Source organism: Schistocerca nitens, chromosome 1 (assembly GCF_023898315.1).
Source record: "Schistocerca nitens isolate TAMUIC-IGC-003100 chromosome 1, iqSchNite1.1, whole genome shotgun sequence".
NCBI lineage: Eukaryota > Metazoa > Arthropoda > Insecta > Orthoptera > Acrididae > Schistocerca > Schistocerca nitens.
In genome coordinates this window covers 519,970,106-519,994,980 of record NC_064614.1, presented here as the reverse complement: position 1 = coordinate 519,994,980, position 24,875 = coordinate 519,970,106, and the positions used below count along the sequence as shown (strand labels likewise).

The following is a 24,875-nucleotide window of genomic DNA, read 5'->3' as shown; positions in this document are numbered from 1 at the left end:
TAACGTGCGCATATAATTATATAGTTGACATTAGGTTAACGCATCTGCAGCACCTCGCTACTTCAGGGCTAGATCAGTGACAGAAACGTTAAGAGATGTTCTGAATTTCGAATCAGACTTTCTGGTGCAGCAACACAATCCCATACCAGTGACATCCAGACAACGAAGAAAATAACTGGTAGTGGTACGAAAACCAAATTGCTCCCTACCTGTAATGGTCACTTAAAATCAACTATAAATTCAGAATCAGAAATTGGCGTCGATCCTGTTTCAAGTCCAGAAGAGTTCATGACAAGACTATCAGCGTTGTCTAATCTTGGTTTATCAGGAACTATTTACAATTGCCTTTAAACCCAATTCATGCCCACCAACACTTCATTTTGATTGTACAGATACAATGGGCTGCCTCTCAGAATTGCTAGTGCTCCAGCAGTTTTCCGACATGTTTTGGAGAAGCTGACTCAGAACGTTCCGAAGACAGGCACTTATCTGGATTATATACCTCAGCAAGTGTTGCTAAGAGAGAGCGTCACCTTGCGAAGTGACGTCTGCTGTTCAGACACAGCAAGAAAATAAACTAAGCTGCAGGCTACAAAAGCGCAAATTCGTTCAAGAGTAAGTGGAGTAGGGACATATTTTGAATTGTACAGGACTTCAACCGACTCAGCAACGTGCGGAATCCATAGGAAAAGTCCAGTTGCCTACGGACTTAATAGACTTTCAGTAATTTCTTGGCAAAATTATTATTATTATTGATGCCAATTATCGTACATAACACCAGACGTCTAAGTAACCTTAGCAAGAACGCTGAAAAATATGAATGCTCACAGCAATGTCAGGAATCTTTTCAGTATTTAAAACATTATCTGAAGTAAGTCCCGCGTCTGGTGACCGATCTCATCAGAATCCTAATCTGGCTACCTGTGCGTCTCATCATGTATTGTCGCCACCTCTATCACAAAAGCGATGATGAGCATGAAGAGCCCAACGCATAACCATCTAAATTGCTCTTCAGGTCATCAGTTATTGACAGATCGAAAAAAAGCACTAGTCATCACATTTTTCTTCCAAAAGTGATATCTCCTTCACAGCACAAAACGTCGACTTATAACGTAACTGTTAATTCTCTTGTTCTGTTCAAAGAAACGCCTTCCGGAACAATTACACAATGCCAACAACACTAAACTCACTTCTTCAGCTGTTACAACACCGGGCAACAGCTCAATATACTAACGCCGTTGCCCTATCGAGAACACCTATGGGATCAGATCTCACACCTGGCTCTCGAGAAACACTGTGCTTAGAATCAGGAGACACGTCTCAAAACTACTTATAAAAAATTCCTAACACTTCATCTGTAATTTCGAAGGACACAGCTGAAGACCTTATCCTCATATTACGAGACAAAGTTACCAATGTTTTTAGGAGTGCCAACCACCCAACTTCCTTCGGCAACTCCAAGAAATTTTTTTCCCTAAAAATGAACATCCAGATGGTACATGGAGCAGTGATGCTGACATCAAACAACGATAGCTGCCGAATGATCTCTTCGCTGCCACATCATGGGCATGTGAAAATCTCATGCACGGTGTCCACTGCGTGATGACACGCATGAAGGCGATAACAAGGTGGCATGCCTCCCACCCCAACATCTTGCAGGACATCGAGAGGACAGCTACTCCTGCAAGACTTGCACATCAATGCGACCAGTACCCCTGCAAGAATTCCAATCTTAGCATCCATGGAGGTGCCCCAGCAAAGGAGACAGTAAACAGTCCTGCAGAAATATTCGTCTTTGGAAAAAACTCTAGAAACCATACTTTCGGACAACGGGCGTCAATGTTGACTCAGAATATTTCATGATTCCGGCTGTCGTAACGTAATAGTGCACTCTATAATAGCGTCGTTCCACCCAGCCTCCAACGGCGAAACTGTGTAGTTCGTCCACACCTTTAAAATGCAGATGCGGAAGGGGCTGCCAGCCTCATCCCAACCAGCTGACAGCACACCTACCTGCTTCTATCTCGACATAAACAACACCGCCTATAAAGCTGTCTTGATATAACTTTACACACCTGGAAGCCCTGCATGCCTAGATTCAGCACCGTTTGAGTTGGAAACTCGTGGAATCGGTCATTTTTGCACCACTGGCACCACTGACTGCGAGCATGGATCCGGAGACCGGAAAACCAGTTCCAGCCTACTCCAAGATCAGCACTGCTCTACATGGCGCCTGCAGAGGACACGGTGATACCACACGTTGAGATGACCTGCGAACATTTGGCTGCCCACCCACAACTCTTCCCTTCCTGTATCACGATATCGACCGGGCTACTTACACCTGGCCCTGCGCTCCGATTCAAGGGTGGTGGGTGGCTATATCTCTGTCATCCGAAAGCGAGGTCAATACCCTACGACTAACCTAGCAGCGTCTGAGCCGGTGGACGGTAAGAAGTACTAGAGCGGTGATATTGGCCTGGCCACTAATGTCAAATCGGTGAGAAAACCCGGCCGCCAGACGGTTGCCAGGTACTTCGAAGCCTACTATGCCAAAGGCTCTACCTCTCTTTCACCGTACTTTCATGTCTTGGCTGTTTAACTGACTTTGTTTTAGACCGCTGTTCTATGGATTATTGACAGATTTGTTTGAAGCTAGACTATCTGCATTATTGTCTTGATTTGTCCTACAATTTACGACGACATGTCGCGGACTGTAACTGTAAAAATCAAATAATTATGGTGCTTCCATATTTTCTGTGAAACGCAGTTGTGTTGCAGCACAGAAAGTGTGATACTCATATTTATCAGACCATTAGGTGGTGGCAGCATCTCTGCTTTCCTACTACTGCCTGTAGATGTGTCGTTATTCACCAGAAAATACTTTAATTTGTAACTTTTCGTTGTGGGTCGCATGACTTCAGCACCGCAGCATTCAGCACGATGTTGTTTACAAGCCCCGCACAGCTACCTATTGGGCAGCAGCAGCACGTTGCACTCTTCTGTGTTGTTCCGGTCAGCGGCTATTACAAGGCTGCCTGCTCCTCATTGCCTGTCCTCTTAGGGCGTTGAAATCAGCACGTGACCCCTTCACTGACCATTGTACGCTCCGCTTCCTTCTACAAAGTCAAAACACTACCTCCGTCCTCGTTTGTGCGCTGCTTAAAAGTATGCCAGGCCGCGAAGTGCGCCCTCGATTTCGACAAGGATGTGTACCACCTTGAGCCAGTGAATCTGGCTCGTGGGAGGAATCGAAACGTACGTATCAGACTCGTAATACGTTAACTCTCCGTATTTCCTAAAAAAAGTCAGTAATTGCAGCTTGCAGCTTGCGAATCGTCACAATCACTTGTTATGGACAGTTTGTCTTATTAGTGCATATGTAAGGGCAGTGTGCTGGCAGATATCTCGTTCTGACAATTAATGATTCATTCCAGTGTACCGTCTCAGCAGTACATACTGGCTGGCACAAACTCACAGACCAGTGGAGGGTCCATCCACCAAGTGGAGCAGAACATCGTACATGTGAACTATACTGGTCTAGTGGGTTCATCTGCAGATATAGCATTGCTGAGGGTGAGTTTACAAATATGCATCAAATATGATGGATTTCATACAGTTATTTACATTCCGTTATTATATTCACATATGGTATCATTCAGGAGAAATGTCGCAGATCACTCACTGTTTCGAGATTATAAGGCAAAAGCCAAATATAGTCTCGTCAATTTACAGTTAGTTATTTGTGACTATTGAAGTAGTGGAGTGTGGATCCTCCTTTCACATCTCCAATAACATTTCTCGTTGGACATACACCTGAGAGGATGGTTATTGAAATCGCCATCAAGTCATTCACATTTAGTGTTCAATGGCTTCCATAAACTGCTCGCATTAATCGTTTGGATGATTCTTTTGATAAGTTCATGGTCGACATCTCTTTCTTTTCTGCATTCAATCAGATAATGTGGCCTTTTGTAATGATCATCGTTAAACTCATTCAACCATCCTCCTACTTCCAAAAGTGATTACAATTAGTGCCTTTCCCTTTCTGGATGACACATGTTCGGTCAGTTATTCTGTAACAACGGAGCTGTTACAGAACGTGTGTACACAGACATACTCGTATTTGTACTGTCGCAACTAATGATGGAGAAGAAACAATACAAATTTGTTTCAAAATTTCCCCAGTGGTAAAAGAACGACTATTCACATCTAAAGTGATGGCTGTCAGATCATTTGAGTGGTCAGAAAACAGCTTCATCAATTACCTTTTTTGTGTGGTTATCTCATAGTCATTCTCTCTCTGGTTAGTAGTCTGAAACTGTGGCGGACAAGTTTTCCCAATTGTTAACTAGAATTTCACGGAATTTCAAAAACATTTCTACATAAAAATTTAGCATACCACGAAAGTATCAGGGTTGGGTGACTTTAGTCTGAGAAAAACAAATTTATTAAACAGAATTTAAGAACATTTAGATTTTTATAAAAGAAGTAAAAAAAAATTAAAATTATCGTCATACCACACTTGTAAGCACATAGTTTCACTAAATTTTTGAATTTCACTCAGAATTAAAAGAAATTTAGGAGTTCAGTAGAGACAGTAAAAAAATCCATAAATTCCGCAATTTTTGCAGTTTTACACGCTAACACCAAGCAAAGAATTCATATTTCAACTTTCATAGAATATAATGGTAAATATATCCTAAATATTTGATTTTACTCTGTGCCAGTCTGTTAAACACAGGAAAAAGTAACATAAACAAAACTGTAGAAAAGCTGTGATGTAGTATTTTCAGGGACTGTTAAAATATGTTAACTGGAGAAACTGAAAAACAGATAAGTTTAGAGTACAAGGAAAATTTCGAGAGATACAGTAAGAGAGAACCAAACTTGCTAACTACGTTTTATGTGCATATACTATTAATTTATTGATGTTTCTTTTTGGAATTATTTGAAAGGTGTAGAAAATTTAGACAAGAGTAACTGTTACATCTATATATAAAAAGGTTGGATTATGCCTGAAGAGATAAAGTCTGCTCGATATAGCTTATAGAATAACTTGAATTGGTAAATTAATACTGTTAATGTATTTACATTAAGAAAATGAAGTCATGTTGCTAGTGAAATTTGCCATTACAAAATGGAAGAAAAAGGAAAAATCTGAAGAATCAGTAATACGTGAGTGGAAGAAAGAGAACCAAGATTAAACTAAGGCTTTAAAAACGTGAGCAATCAAACAATGTAAGTTTAATAAACACTTGAAGCACATAGTACTTATTTTAGAGAACAGTGGTTGAATTCAGTGCAACAGAAATTTACTGGATAAGCTGAAATTCTTCCTAAATTTCTTTGACCTCTTGGCTCAAAATTGGAAAATTTTGCTGGACACATGTGCCTGACATTTAATTATTGTTTTATGAAGGATGATGTTTACATTCATTTCGATTTATTGATTTAGCTTGTAACCTCCCTGTGAAAATAAGATAATCAAAAATGTGAGCCAAGCTTAAACTCCCCACAAAAATTGATAAATGGAAATTAACCATAAACCCACAATAATATTATTAGCTAATGAACCATGAACTGAATATAACATCTCAACAGAAATAATTAAATCTGATAAATTCTATAAGGGCAGCAGCGCTGACCTTCGGCCCTGTGAAATAATTAAATCTGATAATTTCTTACCTCAGTAAAACTGCTTCTATATCTGCTCTTATTTTTCGGCACAGCTTCGTGCAATGCTGGCGTATATTTAATTTTGATTGTTGGAGGGAATGCATAGGAAATATTATTTAACTTGAAATGAATCCTTTTGTTTAAAAAGTTACTTTATAGAAAAATTATTATTGGGGCATTTTTGAACAAATTAATTACAATTAACATACGTTATTAGCTGAGCGCAATGCTGCTTCATTACCTTCTACAATAATACACTCATATCATCCACCACATTCCTGACCAGACTCGTGGGCAGACCAGACCGCGGACGCATGCCGACTCGCTACACACTAGCACTGACTGAGTACAACTATCCAACAGTCTACTCTCTCTGCCCACTCTCCACACACTACTAAACTCTCGCGCGGTCAAGCACAGACTAGCCACGATGAATAACTCTCTGGTCAGAGATTCTGTCATGCCTCGCCATCGCTGGTAATGAATACATATGAAACGTACGCGTTTCATAACCCTCCACTGGGGGGGCAAAAATTTGGCAGCGATGGTGAGTCATTTGGACTTGCCATGAGCAACAAATTTTTTCTTAACTAACTAACTTTACAATCACAGAATATACAGATACATAGGTGTAGAACATAAAGAAAATATGGTGCATATGCACTGAGTACAGAACATATCAGGTAATGACAAAATATATATACAATGAGTACAGAACATATCAGCAAATCACAAAAAAATGTATATGCAATGTGTAGAAATCATGTTAACAAAATGACAAAAGTGCACATGCACTGTAGTTCAGAACATATTTGCAAATCACAAAAATGTATAGGCCATAAATACAAATCATGATAACAAAATGATTTTTTTTTACTACGTCACAAGAATTAGGATAGGAAAGGGAAGGATTGCGTCATGGTTGTAGCACTTTAGGTTGCAAGCAGCTGCACTGAAAGTCCATATCTTTCTACAGAAGCACAACACCAAGTGAGGCAATCTAAAGCTCTTTTCCCAGAAGTATTAATTAGCGTAGCCAAGACACTGAAATGCCGTAGTAATATTCCATGTTATCCTTTTGGTAGTACATTAGGCACACCAAACAGTGGGACCATAATAGCATCTCATCGCTCATTGTGGTGGACAGCATGTCGTGTCAACACCACGTTCTTGTCTGTTACAGCAACGTAGAATTAGTGCAAAAACCAAAAATAGTGCTCCATGATCATGAGGATATACAGGACAAACAGATATTGCAGTAATTCCAGGTAATTAGGTTAGAAGGTGAAGGACATTAAGTCACATACTAGACTTCATTGAGAATTACACTGGTAATGGGTGGCACTCATTGCCCAGTCATTGAACATTTCTGTACCATGTACGTAGTATTACAGAATAATGTTCATGAGTAACTTTACAGCGAACATTGGCACTCATTGCCTAATTACAAACCATCAGAAGTCATTTACAGAGAACATTGGCATTCATTGCCTAATTACAAACCATCAGAAGTCATTTACAGATACCATTGGCGCTCATTGCCTAATTACAAACAATCAGAAGTCATTTACAGATATCATTGGCACTCATTGCCTAATTATAAACCATCAGAAGCCATTTGCAGAGAACATTGGCACTCATTGCCTAATTACAAACCATCAGAAGTCATTTACAGAGAACATTGGCACTCATTGCCTAATTACAAACCATCAGAAGCCATTTACAGAGAACATTGGCACTCATTGCCTCATTACAAACCATCAGAAGTCATTTACAGAGGAAATTGGCACTCATTGCCTAATTACAAACCATCAGAAGTCATTTACAGAGAACATTGGCACTCATTGCCTAATAACAAACCATCAGAAGTCATTTACAGAGAACATTGGCATTCATTGCCTAATTACAAACCATCAGAAGTCATTTACAGAGAACATCAGCATTTATTGCCTAATTACAAACCATCAGAAGTCATTTACAGAGAACATTGGCACTCATTGCCTAATTACAAACCATCAGAAGCCATTTACAGAGAACATTGGCACTCATTGCCTAATTACAAACCATCAGAAGTCATTTACAGAGAACATTGGCACTCATTGCCTAATTACAAACCATCAGAAGTCATTTACAGAGAACATTGGCATTCATTGCCTAATTACAAACTATCAGAAGTCATTTACAGATAACATTGACACTCATTGCCTAATTACAACCCATCAGAAGTCATTTACAGAGAACATTGGCACTCATTGCCTAGTTACCATCAGAAGTCATTTACAGAGAACATTAGTACTCATTGCCCAATTACAAACCATCAGAAGTCATTTACAGAGAACATTGGCATTCATTGCCTAATTACAAACCATCAGAAGTCATTTACAGATAACATTGACACTCATTGCCTAATTACAAACCATCAGAAGTCATTTACAGAGAACATTGGCATTCATTGCCTAATTACAAACCATCAGAAGTCATTTACAGAGAACATTGGCACTCATTGCCTAATTACAAACCATCAGAAGTCATTTACAAAGAACATTGGCAGTCATTGCCTAATTACAAACCATCAGAAGTCATTTACAGAGAACATTGGCACTCATTGCCTAATTACAAACCATCAGAAGTCATTTACAGAGAACATTGGCACTCATTGCCTAGTTACCATCTGAAGTCATTTACAGAGAACATTAGCACTCATTGCCTAATTACAAACCATCAGAAGTCATTTACAGAGAACATTGGCATTCATTGCCTAATTACAAACCATCAGAAGTCATTTACAGAGAACATTGGCACTCATTGCCTAATTACAAACCATCAGAAGTCATTTACAAAGAACATTGGCAGTCATTGCCTAATTACAAACCATCAGAAGTCATTTACAGAGAACATTGGCATTCATTGCCTAATTACAAACCATCAGAAGTCATTTACAGAGAACATTGGCACTCATTGCCTAATTACAAACCATCAGAAGTCATTTACAAAGAACATTGGCACTCATTGCCTATTTAGAAACCATCAGAAGTCATTTACAGATTCCATTAGCATTCACTGCCTAATTACAACCCATCAGAAGTCATTTACAGAGAACATTGGCACTCATTGCCTAATTACAAACCATCAGAAGTCATTTACAGAGAACATTGGCATTCATTGCCTAATTACAAACCATCAGAAGTCATTTACAGAGAACATTGGCATTCATTGCCTAATTACAAACCATCAGAAGTCATCATTGAAAATGAGTTAAGAAATGGCATAATTAATCTAATTATAGTAAACATTGTCCTCATAGTTTATCTTATTACATTAATCAGTGGCATTCATTTACGAGTTACAAAGAATTTTTTGTGCCAGCAATGCATTGCGTTGGGTTCGATAATTAATAACAATATTTGCTTTTGAGTTATTGCTGCAAACGAAGATGTGTAACGTCATTCGTCATGAGTCAGCTGTATCTAGATTATGAAACAAGTAGAGTATATGTAATCACATTCATAAATTACATCGGTTTAATGAACAACTGCTTATAGTACATTAATTTCATGAATAATTTCTGCTGCAAAATATACAAAAATGGATTATTAGACTGAAAGAAGAAACGCATTTTATGCTGAAACGTAGAGAACTGCGAATTAACAGGTAGTGAAATGTGTATAAAATGTGTTCCCTAGCTGTCCTTTCCAATACCTTCAGTCATCATACTATGCAATACAACACATACTGTCAAAACGAACTGCAACAAATACTTAAATAACTACAGAGCATAAATACATAAACTTCAACATCATCCTCATCTGTAAAGAAAAAGCTTCATTATCCATCACTTCATTATCACAACTCCATTATTATCATCACCTGTAAAGAAAAACTTCATTATTCATAGCTGCATATTCTTCATCATTATTCATCACCATTCATTATCATCTGCAAAAAAAAATCACTTCATTATTCATTGCACAACTATTCCTTATTTCTAGCATATTTCCTCACTAAAACTAAGATATGAAGTTCTGTCTGACAGCCTGCTTCGTATTCTGAAAGAAAAAATTAGTTAAGACTGCTGTTCTACGATGTGTATAGTATATTCTTGTTAATTCTGACCCATTTACTCTTCCTCATAAGGTTTTTGCATCTTCTTTCGTTTATTCCGTAGGTGAAATTCCCATTTCTGTTTAATTTACTTCCTTTACACGTTATTTCTTTCTGAAAATGATGAACAAAGATTAATGTCTTGCATTTAATTCATATACCATTAGATAAAAACTGGTTTATAGTGATACAATTAAGCATACAGCATAGCATGACAGAAAACGTATTATGTCAAAAAATATAGACAGTGTTCAGATGCAAAAATGTACACAGAATATCATAATGCAGCAGCAAAAAATGTAAAAATAGTCACGATGTTGAGATATCATAGGGCAAAAATGTCAAAGTCAACTGGTGTTTGCTATGTCTTAACTATTTCATAATACATACAAACAAACAGGAAAACAATCATACATACATAAAAAATGGAATATGTGCACGGTCTGATGTGTAATGACAAGAAAAGCGACCTGCTAACCTTCCCTTGCCGGGCACTTGCCAAAAAAAATACGACAATCGTCAGTAAGTAGTCACATAAATATAATTACATAAGTGGTCATAATTTGTGTAAATTCATCTGTAAAATATGCACGGTCTGATGTGTAACGACAAGAAAAGCGATCTGCTAACCTTACCTTGCCGGGCACTTGCCAAGAAAAATACGACAATCATCAGTAAGTATTCATGTGAATATAATTGCATAAGTGGTCATAAAAATTAGGAAATGGCACTACAGCATGTTAAATCATAAAGTATCTTCATTCAATAAAAGGTTCAATATTCGATATGTGGTGGTTTTCTTTCGATTTTCTGGTTCTCAAAGTTTCGACGTGTGTTACATTGGGGTGAGGAATGCTGCGAATCCGATATGGACCTGCGTATAGAAGTTCAAATTTACTGCACCTACCTTTTATTTTGTTGGATAAATAGTGTGTACGTACTAATATCTTCTGTCCAACGTGAAAGTCACGGCGTATACAAACCTGTTTTTGTTGTCTTCGCCGGCGCTCTGCGGCACGTTTGATGTTGTTCAGCGCAATGTCAATTATTTCATGGTGTCGTAGTCGACGAGATGTAGGAAATGTTACTAATTCTTTAAATTTGTTAGGTGGTTCAACATTTTTCGGTATAACAGACGGAGATAGCATAGTAGATTCATTCGGTATGGAATTAATTACATCTTGAAATGAGAGTATGTGTGTGTCCCAATCAATATGTTTTGTATGGCAGTAAATTCTACACAGTTTACCAATTTCTTTAATTATTCGTTCACAAGGGTTCGAAGAAGCATGGTACCAGGATATATATATATATCGGAGAAATGTTTCTAGCTCGTAACATACGTGTCCATACAGCAGATCGAAACTGTGATCCATTGTCGGAAATTACTTTCAACACATGACCTACATGAAATAGAAAATGTTTTACAAATGCTTTCGAAACAGTTTTAGCAGTAGCTTTGCGTAACGGAGTGAAGGTAACAAATTTTGAAGTGAGTTCAACAGCGACAAAGATGTAGCAAAACCCTCTATTAGTTCAGGGAATAAGACCAAAAATTTCTACAGCGGCCATATGTCTCAATTTAACAGGTACAATGGGATATAATGGAGGAATATGTGAAGTTGTGTCTCATTTAACTTTCTGGCAGATTTTACATGACGCTAAAACTCGTCGAATACGTTTCTCCATGTTGGTAAAATAACAGTTCTGTCTCAGTATAAGAAAACATTTTCTAGCTCCGTAATGTGCGTAACTTAAATGAGTATACCAGATTAATTCGTTAACAAGTTCGTAAGGAATGCATAATAACCAACTGTCGCTGTCAGGATGAGAGCGGCGAAACAGAATGTCATTGCGTACAGTGTAATGGTTTCTAATGGTAACATTATTCCTATCTTGCCAAAGGTGTTTAATCTCTTTCCATACGTTGTCTTTACTCTGCTCTTGTGCTATGTCTCGTAATGACGACGAAATGAAATTTTCAAATGCAATCTGTTGAATGTACATGACGCTGAAGTTTGCTTTGCAGAAGTTGGTTGCGATGTCTTGCTGATTGTTGCTGAGAGAACGGGATAGTGCATCTGCTACAATATTTTGTGTGCCGGGAATGTGAACAATTGTAAAATTAAATTCCTGTAGATAAAGTTTCCATCTGCTTAATCTGTCGTGTGTAAATTTAGCGGAAAGTAAAAATTGTATCGCTCTATGATCTGTGTAAACTGTAGTGTGTCTTCCATAAAGAAAATGCCTAAATCTGGTAAAAGCCCATACAACACATAATGTTTCAAGTTCTGTAACAGAATAATTACGTTCAGCAGGTGACAGAATGCGACTTGCAAAGGCGATGTTTTTAACCACTGTACAACCATCTTCTTCAATTTCCTGGAAAATATGTACGCCTAAAGCGGTGTTAGAACTGTCGGTGGCAATGGAAAAATTTCTAGTAAGATCTGGATGCGATAAAAGTAGTGCATTCAACAAAACATGTTTCACATAACGTTTTGCGTGAACAAGATTCTGCGTGTCAAAATTATTGCTTGCGTTACTGGAATATACAACCTGTACTGTATTTAATCAAATTCTTTCTGACGTGATATTATTTTCAGGAGGATGCTGTAGCATATCAACTATTTGTACTGTTCTATGTTTCTTCCTGACGTATTACGCTCTGGATGATACCTACTGTCTGGTTCATTCATGATAATATGTTGTTGCTGATGTTCTTGCTGCTGACGAGATCGACTGTTTTAAATGTACGCTGAAAATTGTGCTCATTATTTTTACGTCTGTCATGATTGTCATTTCTATACGGTGCACTGCGATAGGAATTGAAGTACTGTGTTTTCTGCACGTAGTTATTTCCTTGTTGCTGTGCATTACTATTTGTTGTAGCTGGGACTATACGTGCACGCGGCGAAACATTAAAGCTTGGTTGACCTTGTGCATTACATTGTTGGTTAGGTATGCTAACCGCCTGACTTTCATGCTGTTGCGGTAAAAACATGTATTGTTACTAAAATGTGGTTGCGACTACTGAAAATTTTGTACATACTGATGATTAAAATTTTTTCTGATATTAAAGTTCTTGTGGTTGTCATTTCTTGAGCGTCTAATAAAAAATTGTCACTTTCGGTAAAATTTGTCATATCGGGTTTTCTTTACACTTTTCTTAATATTAGGTATAGCAATAGTTAAAGAGCTGTTTTGATAGATATAAAGGATAGTAGAAGAGAAGGCAGCAGTGCAGAAAACTAAAGATGAAACAGCACTACTACGGCTCGGGGCCCTATGCACGCTACGGCACATATTCATTAAAGCATAATGAATCCCCTGAGGTCATTTATGCGCTACAAATAAATTTTAGCTTTTGCGTTACAGGCAATGGCGGTAAAAATTCAGAAGCAAATTGCTGTATCCATGCTAATTCTAGTTTCTGTATTACAGGCAATGCTATTGAAAACACAAAAACAAATTGTCGTATACGGTTCAAAGCGTGTACCTGTGCTCTGTCATTTTTAAATACCTTACATTTTTTTACAGATACGAATTGCTTATAATCAACGTTATCGTCACTGAATGTGTGAACAGGTTCACGATTGCATAAGAATCTGTTTGTCTGTGACTGTTCGGAATCTAATTCACGTACTCTCTGTACATTACCTAAATTATACTGGCTGTGTGAGTGTGAGAAATGTTCGGAATTCGCCGTATGCTGTAATGTGTTATTAACTGAAATATTTTTTATCTCTGTTACCTCCTGCTGTAAAGTTGACAATTTTCTATGTAATGTATTATTAGACGAATCTATCTCACTGATCGACTGCTGTAAATTTTGGAATTCAGGTGTTTGATTAAACGAAATCGGCGAAGTGTCGTCTGATTTGCTGTCATTATTACTTTCAATAACGTCAATACGACTGGCCAATTCATCATATTTTTCAGTCAGTATTTTTACCTGATCATCGTTTTTAGTGTCAGAAGCATTAATCTGTTTTTGTAATTTACGTGTGGTTTCGTTCAATTTTTTAATGTCGGCTTCGATGACATCGGAATCCTGTGTTAGTTCTAATTGTTCGAGTCTGTCGGTCACTGTTTGAAAATGTACTGTGTGTGTATCTGTTTTTGATTTAAGATCAGAAATTTCATCACGTAATTCGGTGTTCAACTGTTGATGGTATTAATTTTGTCCGATACTGTAGCAATATTGTTGTCTACGTATGTTTTTGCTTTCGCAAACAATTTACGTTTATCTTCCTGTCTCTGTGCGGTGATTATTTCCATGACTTGTCGTTTTACTTTATTCTGTTCCTGTATAAATTTACGGAAATGCGTATCACTGTTTTGTAGGTGATGATTAAAACGTTCGTCAATTTGAGTGTTCTGTTGGTCGAATTTCGCGTCTATCTTTGCATCCATTGTGCGCGAAAGTTCTGCTGTCATTACTTTAAACTCGTCGCGTAATTGTGTTGCTTTTTCAGAGCATTGTTTACCAACTGCACTAATTTCGTCTCTGAGTGATTCTGTTGCAGCTGTTTGCATATCCCTTAATTCTTGAGCAACAGATCTAATTTCTTCACTACTTTTCCTAGCGCAAGCCTCAACTTCTTCACGTAATTGTTCTTTAGTATCATGACACTGCGCGGCAACGGCTGTAATCTGCTCACTAAGCTGTCTAGAATTTTTGTCTAATTTTTCATTAAGGCTGTCATGTTTTTCATTAAGCTGTTTGATCTGTTCACTAAGCTGTCTGGAATTGTTGTCTAATTTTTCATTAAGCTGTTTGTTATTTTCATTAAATTGTTTGTTCTGTTCACTAAATTGTTGTTTGAAATTTTCATTCTGTTGTTTGGAATTTTCATTAAGTTGTTTGAAATTTTCATTCTGTTGTTTGAGATCTCCACTAATTTCGTTCTTAAACTGTAGCAATACTGCCATAATTTGATCCAAGCCAAAAGTAGCTGTTGCATTCTCTTTTGTATGTGATGGTGTACCTGCAATTGTCACGTTTTTTGTGACCATTTGGTCGTTCTGTTATTCACCAAAAGTATTGCCCATCGGATGCGCACTGTTAGTCACTACCTCGGAATTAAATAACTCCGACGCATTCTGATTACACTGTTCATTCTCATTAGACAAATTTGTCAGTTCATTACTTAAATTTTGCAAACCGGTTGTGTTGAGCTGGGCAGCGCTCATTACAACAGAACGCCCCGCGTCATCAATTGTCGTTAAATTAACAGAGGACACAATCGAATTCTTTTGTTCATCACTAGGACCAAAATCAACATTAGTGGTCGGTACACACTGATTGTCAGTAAACGAAGGATTGTCATCATTACACTGCGTGTCGCAAGTACTATCGGTCAAGTTATTTAGGTCGGTTATTTCACTCATTATACCTCGCGATGTACTATTAACAGTTTTTCGTGGCATGTTTCTCAGAACAAATTAATCACAAATGAAATAAGCACAATGAAAAAGGCAACAAACACAAATACAACAAAGAGCAACGAGTTGCCGATGATCTGTGAGAGAAAATCACAAAATTAGTAAAAGCGTTGCGCCAAATGCTAATTATATTTAAGTAAATAAGAGCAGATATCTGGCTACTTATCAGAAGATTCACAAAGAAATACGATCCTGGTCCGGATATCGCCAAGTGTAACCTCCCCGTGAAAATAAGATAATCAAAAATGTGAGCCAAGCTTAAACTCCCCACAAAAATTGATAAATGGAAATTAACCATAAACCCACAATAATATTAATCATCTAATGAACCATGAACTGAATATATCATCTCAATAGAAATAATTAAACCTGATAAATTCTATTAGGGCAGCAGCGCTGACCTTCGGCCCTGTGAAATAATTAAATCTGATAATTTCTTACCTCAGTAAAACTGCATCTATATCTGCTCTTATTTTTCGGCACAGCTTCGTGCAATGCTGGCGTATATTTAATTTTGATTGTTGGAGGGAATGCATAAGTAATATTATTTAACTTGAAATGAATCCTTTTGTTTAAAAAGTTACTTTATAGAAAAATTATTATTGGGGCATTTTTTGAACAAATTAATTACAATTAACATACATTATTAACTGAGCGCAATGCTGCTTCATTACCTTCTACAATAATACACTCATATCATCCACCACATTCCTGACCAGACTCGTGGGCAGACCAGACCGCGGACGCATGCCGACTCGCTACACACTGGCACTGACTGAGTACAACTATCTAACAGTCTACTCTCTCTGCCCACTCGCCACACACTACTAAACTCTCGCGCGGTCAAGCGCAGACTAGCCACGATGAATAACTCTCTGGTCAGAGATTCTGTCATGCCTCGCCATCGCTGGTAATGAATACATATGAAACGTACGCGTTTCAAGCTGCAGTTCAGGAAACCCATTACTGCAGGTAAGATAAAATATAAATCATAAAGTACAGGTCTTTTATCCCACTTGAGTGCATCTCTTGTAAGTGAAGCAGTGCTTAAATATCTATTGTATCTGGTTAGGTGTTCACTCTCAGAACATCTGAGACTGATAAAAATTTTTATTTTTGTCTCTTTGAGAACATGGTAATTTTCATTGTAGGAAAGATTATAAAAGACATGAAGTTTTCAATTAATATATAAACACAACATACTTGTATATTTCCTATGCTGTGGATTGCACTGTTTTCCATACACAGTTTACTATAGCGTTGATGTTGCACATGTACAGGTGTCTTCGCCGTTACCTGTGGATGGAATAACCATCTCTACTGTGACGCTGCCAGTGCAGGGCCAGGAGGTGGAGGATGGGGCGAATGCTGTCGCCGCTGGATGGGGCAAACTGTCGGTAAGCAGAGCTGCAGTTTAGTGGAATGGTGACCAGCTAGACTGGTAATAGTGGAAGAAAGATTTGTTGTCGTATGAACACTCTCTGATTTTCTAGAGTAAAGTATAAATGTTTGTTCTAATTCACTTTTTCCAAATCGTCAAATAAACAAAAGTCCTTGGAAATTCCTCAGAATTTCACGATTTTTTTTTTAATTTTTGGTAAAAATTACCCGGAGCTTACGTACATATTTTAGCGTATGACCACAGAAATTAAACAAAGGTAAACGATCCTTCCTTTGAACACATTTCGTATTTATATGCATAACTTAAATAATAAATATTTTTTGCAGTATGAATATGGGAACGAAACGCTGGCGCCATGGCTTCAGAAAACAAACTTAACCATTGTTAACAACACAGAATGTCAGAAAGAATACAAAGGTGGTAGTATCCTACCAGAGCACATTTGCGCAGCAGACCGTTATTCCGGGATTTGTGGGGTAAGTAAATTTCAATTATGTTTACTTTCACAGTTATACAAGTGAACGTTTTTAAAAACTGAGACCAGTATTTGCTATCTATACTAACAGGTGTTCTACTGAAGTTTGTTAAAATTAAATAAACAAAGCTGGAAACAGTCCAAAACTTTCTGTCATCTCTCTTATTTACAATACGTCTTTTCACTCTGAAGATACGAAAAAAGAAACATAATCAGAAACGTAATCGAAAGAAAGCAGAAATGAAGAAATAAAACTGATATCTGGCACAACTCCAAGAAAAGTTGGGTTTTTTTTCTATTTATGTATATTGTATTTTTGTATTCCTTAGTGTGTGTGTGTGTGTGTGTGTGTGTGTGTGTGTGTTTGTGTTTGTGTATGTGTGTGTGTGTGTGTGTGTGTGTGCGTGTGAGTGCATACATGTACGTGTGTGTGTAAATGATAGGATGTTAAGTACGAACATATAAGCACTTACATTACCATTACATGGGTTTAACTAACCAGTTTTTATTTTGTTGTTACCTTTCCTCACCTCCCATTTCATCCTTTAACATCAACCATTCAACCACAAATTTAATATAAATCCATAACCCTTTCAATACCTGCCTCCAGAATACGTTTTTCTAAAACAGCACACTTATACATTCACATATAAATTCTGCATTTTTTTTTCTTTTTCTCATCAGTCGTCCGACTTGTTTGATGCGAACTGCCACGAATTTGTCTCCTGCGACAAACTGTTCGCCTCAGAGCAGCACATCCATCTTACGTCCTCAGTCTTTTTCAGAATGTATTTCAATCTTTTATCCTCTACTGTCCATCCCTAGAGTTTCAACCCTCTGTGGCTCCTTCTAGTACCATGCTGGCTATACCGTGATGTATTGACAGAAGTCTTATCATCCTGTCCCTTCTTCTTGCCAGTGTTTTCCATATATTCTATTCCACGCCATCATTTCTTACCCTTCATTGCATATCATTTTCAGCATTCTTATGGAGCAAAATGTCTCAAACGTGTCGATTCCCCTGTGCTTCGGTTTTCTAACAGTCCCTATTTAATTACCATACAATGCTGGGTTGCAGACGTACAATCTTAGAAATTTAGTCCTTAAATGAAGGCCCGTGTTTGATACTAACAGACTTCTCTTGGCTGTGGTATTTGCTCCGTCCATCATGCGTTACTTTGCTGTCTAGGTAGAAGAATGCCGTGGCTTCGCCTGCTTCGTGATTCCCAATTATCGTATTAAGTTTTTCTCGGTTCTCATTTCTGCAACTTCTCATTACTTCCATCTTTCTTCGATTAATCTCAGTTCACATTCTGTACTCATTATACCATTCCATTCAACACATCCTGTAGTACCTCTTCACTTTAACTAGCGATAAGAATGTCATCATCGAATCTTATCATTGACATTCTTTCACCTTGAATTTTCATCCCATTCTTGAAACTTTCTTTCATTTCTGTCATTGTTTCTTCGATGCAAAGATTAAAAAGTAGGGGAGGTGGGAGGATGACTAAATCCCTGCCTTATACCCTTTTCAACGTAGCACTTCGTTCTTGGTCTTCCATATTGTTCCCTACTGGTTCTTGTATAGATTGTGCATTATCTGTCTTTCTCTACAGCTTACCTCTATTATTCTCAGAATTTGTCAAGAAATCCTTTGAACATGACTCGATTTTTTTTCAGTCTTGGTTCCATTATCGACCGGAAGCTGTGTTTTTGCTGCCTTTACCTTTTCTAAAAGCCAAACCGATCGTCATCTAACGGATCCTCCGTTTAGTTTTCCATTCTTCTGTTCGTTTTTTTTGTCAAAACGTAGACAGATGAGTTGTTAGGCTGACTACGAGATTATTCTCGCATTTGTCGGCTCTTAGTGTTTTTGGAACTGTGTGGACGATGGTGAGTCCGACTGTATATCGCCAGTCATGAATACTACACGCCAATGTGAATAGTCCCTTTGTTGCCACTTCCTTCCACGATTTTATAAATTCCAATGGAATATTATGCATCCCTTCTGCCCTATCTGTTTATTCTCCTATCACGTGATCAGAGAAGTCCTCCCTCTCATAGAGGCCTTCCATTTACTCTATCCACTTATCCTTTATATATGCTGCTTTTAATAATGGTATTATCATTGTAATCCTAACGTTACCGCCCGTACTTTTAACTTCACTGAAGGCTCTTTTGACTTAGTCCTTCCGACAGTCATTTCTTTTTCGATTTCTTCACATTTTTCAAGTAGCCATTTCCCCTTAGCTTTCCTGCAGGCTCTATTTATTTCATTCCTAGGTGGCTTTTATTTCCGTATTCCTGTAGTTTTTTGTACTTCTTTCTTTCGTCGACCAACTGAAGTATTTCTTTTGCTACTCATATGCAGTTATTTTCCATGTACCTAAGATTTTGATCACAACTTCTGTGATTTGCCTTTGTAAAGATATCCATTTCTCTTCAATTGAACTGCCTACTGAACTATTAATTATTCCAATATCTGTAACCTCAGAGAACTTCAAGCATGTCTTTCAATTCTTTATTGTTTTCGATCCCTCATCTTTGTGCACTGATTCTTCTTGACCTCTTAAACTTCTGCCTACTCTTTGTCATAACTATACTGTGGTATATGTCTATATCTCGTCCTGGGTAACCTTTACAAGCCAATATCTGAATTGAGAATCTCTGCCTGACCGTAACGTAACTGGAATATTCCCCTATGCACGGATATTTCCCAAAGATACCTCCTCTTGCTATTCTTGCACTGAGTAGTCGCTGTTACTAAATGAAATTAATTGCATAACTAAACTAGTGTTTTTGCTCTCTGATTCCTACTACCAAGCTTGTGTCCTCTCATAGACCATTCTTCTGCTCCTTCCCCGAAACCGCGTTCCAGTCCGCCCTGACCATTAGGTCTCTCTTTACATAGTGAATTACCCGTTGAAGATCCCCATATACTTTCTCTGCTTCTTCATCTTCTGCTTGCGATGTCGGCATGTACACCTGAACTATTATTGTCGGTGTTGTTTCTGACGATTCTGACAAGAATAACCCTGCTACTGAACTGTTCACAGTAACTCACTCTTTACCGTATCTTCCTATTCTAACAAAAATCCTACTCCATTGTACAATTTTGTGCTACTGTTGATATTTCGCTATACTCTCCCCACCACCAAATTCTTTTCTTCTTTCACTTTCACTTCACTTATCCCCATTACATCTAGGCCGAGCTTTAGCATTTGACTTTTTAAATTTTCTAGCCTCCCTACTAAGTTGAAAATTCTGACATTCCACTACCCAATCTTATGCTAATGAAGATATTATCATCACACTATCCAATTACAGGCCACAACCCTGTGGATATACATCGTGTATCTTTAATTCAGTGATTTCCATTGATTTCTGCATCCTCTTACCATTGATCATTGTTGATTCTTCCGCCTTTTAGGGGCAATTTGCGACCCCAAAGAGCGAGAGAGTGCCGTAATCTTTGTCCACTCCCCCGCCGTCTCTGACAAGACCGTTAGAAGTACGAAGTACGAGGGTGCCTTCTTATGCTGGATGTCTTCGGCCACCATTGCTCACGGTTTATATTCAAAATTTAAACTGTGACTGGATTAGAACCCGGGACCCATGACGTCAAAGACGCTATCCTGAGTCCACAGGTGCTTATGTGAGTGACTTAATGTCTCTTATTCTCATGATTCCTATACTAGATATTTGACGGTGGCAGCAGACAGGTCGCGAAGTCTTCAGCTAACAGATTCTCTAAATATACATAACAGGAATAACTACATAAGCTTTTTCCATGTTTTCCATTTAAATCCCCTTAACTTCTTTGTTATATGCCGTTCTGTTGCGATCTTTGATTTCGTACGGTCTCTGTTGTAATGCATACTTTACACGAATTCCAGACGTTGGATCAATACTGTAAAAACGATTGCACAATTGTCTTTTATGTATTTTCCTTCACAAAAGCACTACACTTTATCAGAATCCTTCCAACTATTCTAAATCTTCTATTCCCCTTTCATAGTGGTAAGTTTACGTGTACACAACATTTAGAAACGACTCTAAATATTTATACCACGTGACGTTGACTCTAACCATGTAATCAGCTACTGTCAGGTTATTTGTCTTTGTTGTAAGCATTATCTTGTATTCTCCCCCAGCATTTCCTATGGTCATTCAGTGACGATACTTTCCTTGAACAGCTGCTTCGTCAGCGAACAATCTTAGCTAATACAGATTGATAATTTCAGAGAAGAAGACAGCAAGGAACAATTTAAGATAAAGCTATGTATTAAATACCGTGTAACCCGTTTAGAACCGACAGTTTCATCGTCGGACGGCAGTTCACGTCAAGATGTGCTCTTGCTGAAGTTTACGTAAGTTTTAGGCTGTCCTGTTTCTTCCACTTTGTGATGAAAAATTCTTGGGATGATGAAGCATAACAGTAAAAAACGATGTTAGAAATGACTTATCTGGACTTAAGCATCCTTCATAACGATCGAACACAGTGTGACCATATCTTTGAGCCTAATTTGTTGCTATATTTTACTTACGTTGAAAATCCACTGTCAATGTGTTGGTATGTTTTTGCCTTGTATTTGTAAAATACTTTAGAGTATATGCAGCACTAATTTGATTTGTACATCACCACATGGCGTGAAACATCACACACACACACACACACACACACACACACACACACATACACATAAACAAACACTTTCACACATGTGCGCGCTTGCGAGAATTTTTTGCCACATATGAAGATGTAAACAAGGAGGGCGATATCACGAATTGAACATTACCATAGAAACTCTCTCTCTCAATGACATTACAGTATATACGTTGATTTGTCAGAAGAAAATTTACAAACAATAAAAATTACATTACATACATTTATCATTCATGAGCATTAATTCTAAATAAAGTCACGAATTTAGCAACCAGTTTCTTAGGACATGTTACTTAAATAATATTATGTAAATTCTGTGGTATACAGAGGGAACCAACTAAGTAGTGAGAAATAAATATATATTGCAACAGTAGAAATTGTATTGCTACATGATGGGTAGTTTACAGTTTAAGTAAAGTTAACATTTGTTTTAAGGTGTGACTGAGATGCTATATTTTAGTGTTGTGTTTATATTGGATTACTGACTGCATGTTGTTGTGAATGGGAGTAGTGTTTTTGCACGTTTTAAAGTAGGAAGCAGGTGATTGAAAGTTTGTACCTAGTTCTGTCTGTTCATTGAGGAGATGATGTGGTAACTGGCTTTTGCGTACGTTCATTTCTACTGTTCTAAGCGTGGTGCAGTATTTGGATGTCGTCTTCAATGCTTTTTACTCCATGTCAGTTGTAAGTTGAATACATTGCAAATTCAGATTTTAATGATTTGTTCAACCTTATTTAGTCTAAATGTTCTTTGAACCGAATTTCTAAGCTTCTCCTAGTTTGCCCCATATAGTAGCAACGACAATTTTGGCAACTGAGTTTACATATACCCGATCTTTCGTGTGAGGCTTGTTATTCTTTAAGTTATTAATGGCTGCCTGCCCAAGTTTGTGGTTGTGTGGAAGCACATTTTGTATTTGTGTTTTTAAACAGATTATTTATTTTGTAGGATATGATCTCTGAAAATGGTAGTGGGACATATTTTCTTCTGGTTTCTCTCGTATTTTGAGCTAACTGCGTGAGTGTCTGATGTGACGCTTTGTTGTCTGACGTTTGTGGGATTTTTGTGGTAGTTTATCGCCTTCGAAAGAATCAACCTACTTTTTATGTAGAAGCACAGCCTCAAAAAGCAGTTTTCTATAAAATGGGACTCTTCCTGATCCTGTCTGACAAGACGTTATGCATATTGAAAGCAACTGAGGTCCTGTTACGCTTCATTGGGGCAGACTGTTGAAAATTCACCATTATAATATACAAGGATGTACCAGTCAAATACCAATCGAAACACTCACACAGTAACCATTTCTTCAGTTCGAACAGTACCTTCCTAATGACAAGTTGGCTACTTCAGTTACGACGACTACTGTATGTTTTCATTCTCTTTCTTATCTGTATATACGAGGCCTGTTCAGAAAGTAAGCTCCGATTGATTGCCAAATTGAAACCACAGTGAACATCAGAAATGTTTTACTTGTAACAATTAGCTACACCTTTCAGCTACATCTCTACGTAGTCGTTGTTCTGACTTAGACTTTTGTCATAGCGTTGTACCAACTTTTCAATAGCCTCATCATAGAAGGCAGCCGCCAGTGCTTTCCGCCAATTCTCCACGCTGGCCTACACCTCGTTGTCTGTGTCAAAATGTTGTCTTCAAAGACAGCGGTTCATGTGACCAGAGATGAAACTCAGGGGGAGACAATTGCGGACTGTATTGTGGGTAATCTCACATTTCCATTTGAAAACGATGCAGGAGCATCTTCATTGCCCCTGCAGAATGCGGCTGAGAATTGTCTTGAAGAAGAAACAGCACGACAGTTATGTAATGTTAGCTGCATAGCTTCAGGCAAAATATCTCACCAGGCCCTCGTACTTGGCGGCAGACACTATTTTCTAGACATCTTTACGCACTCACTGCGAGCTCAGAAATGAGAAGAGCGACGTGATGCTAACTGGGGTTATACTAGAGACACTACCCAACACATCTGTGCAAAGATTTATCGGATTTTCATAGTCGTTTCCATTTCGCGACCGATCGGAGGTTACTTTCTGAACGCCCCTCGTAATTTAGTCCACGGTATTTTTAAATTTTTTACAGTACTGACAGCTCTGCAACCGTATATTTCGGTATGCAAAGAAAAACATTACATTCTAAAATAAGCTATTCTTCTTCCGAATTTTAATTTACATATCATTTCAACGTCTGCACCTTCGATCTTTGCGCATTATCAAGTAAAAACAGCAAAAGAGGATTGTGCTTTAACGTAAACAAAAATTTGAAAATATCGGACAACATGTATACTGCTTTTTTAAGTTCTGACATGTACTAAAGCACGAAATTTGTAGCAGAATTCCTCTTGGAAAAGGACTAACTTGAATATGAACAGTCGAAAGGGACAGTGATATTTGATAAAAATTTCTATCTGGGTGTGAACACCGCTCCATAATAGGTAATGAATATGCGTTGGCGTTCAAGGGTTCATAACATTAGAACAATCGCAGCCACGCAAACAACTTATACAGTGTGTTGTTGCGCTAATACGATTCGAATTAGTCTCAAGTTTTTTGTCTTTTATTTAAATTTTGTAATACGATGATATGCTTTCAGGGTGATTCTGGGGGACCTCTATACGTGAACGAGCAGCTTGTGGGCGTGGTTTCGTTCACTCGCTACTGTTTTCAATCACCGAGCGTCTACACCAGGGTCCCCGTGTTTGTCGACTGGATCAAAGAAAACGCACAATAGTTGATCGCCTTCAAACAATAAATAAAGGAGAAATATAGGCGACTTGAAGAGTGTTTCATTTATATCATTTTCCTTTGGTTGTCGTAATAATTAACAGCTTCTTTACATTATATGTTGTCCCAATCATTTTTCGGGTTCATGTTATCTTCTTTTGTACTAGCCACACTACCCTGTAATTCCTTCTTTTTCATAGTTTGTATGAAACTGAAACTGTGTGACCGACGGGGACTACAAGGTGATCTCTTGCTGTTTCAAGAAACCATCGAGTCTGTTCCAGGTAGCTGTATGTTGCGGTGAACGACAGAGAAGAAGGGTACTTCCTTGCCTGGTTCTTTCACTGTGCAATGTATACTGGCAGATT

The 24,875-nt window shown here is 37.9% G+C and overlaps 1 protein-coding gene across 1 annotated transcript in view; it reads left to right on the top strand.

Annotated features, from left to right (window-relative positions):
• Positions 1-24,640, top strand: part of LOC126236219 (mite allergen Der f 3-like) — a 60,406-nt gene extending 35,766 nt beyond the window's left edge. Inside the window, exons 3-6 of the mRNA XM_049945354.1 lie at positions 3,435-3,573; positions 16,506-16,622; positions 16,954-17,103; positions 24,377-24,640. Coding sequence (XP_049801311.1) covers positions 3,435-3,573; positions 16,506-16,622; positions 16,954-17,103; positions 24,377-24,514 — 544 coding nt within the window. The 3' untranslated portion in view covers positions 24,515-24,640. The remainder of the gene's footprint in view (positions 1-3,434; positions 3,574-16,505; positions 16,623-16,953; positions 17,104-24,376) is intronic.
• Positions 24,641-24,875: the final 235 nt, after the last annotated feature.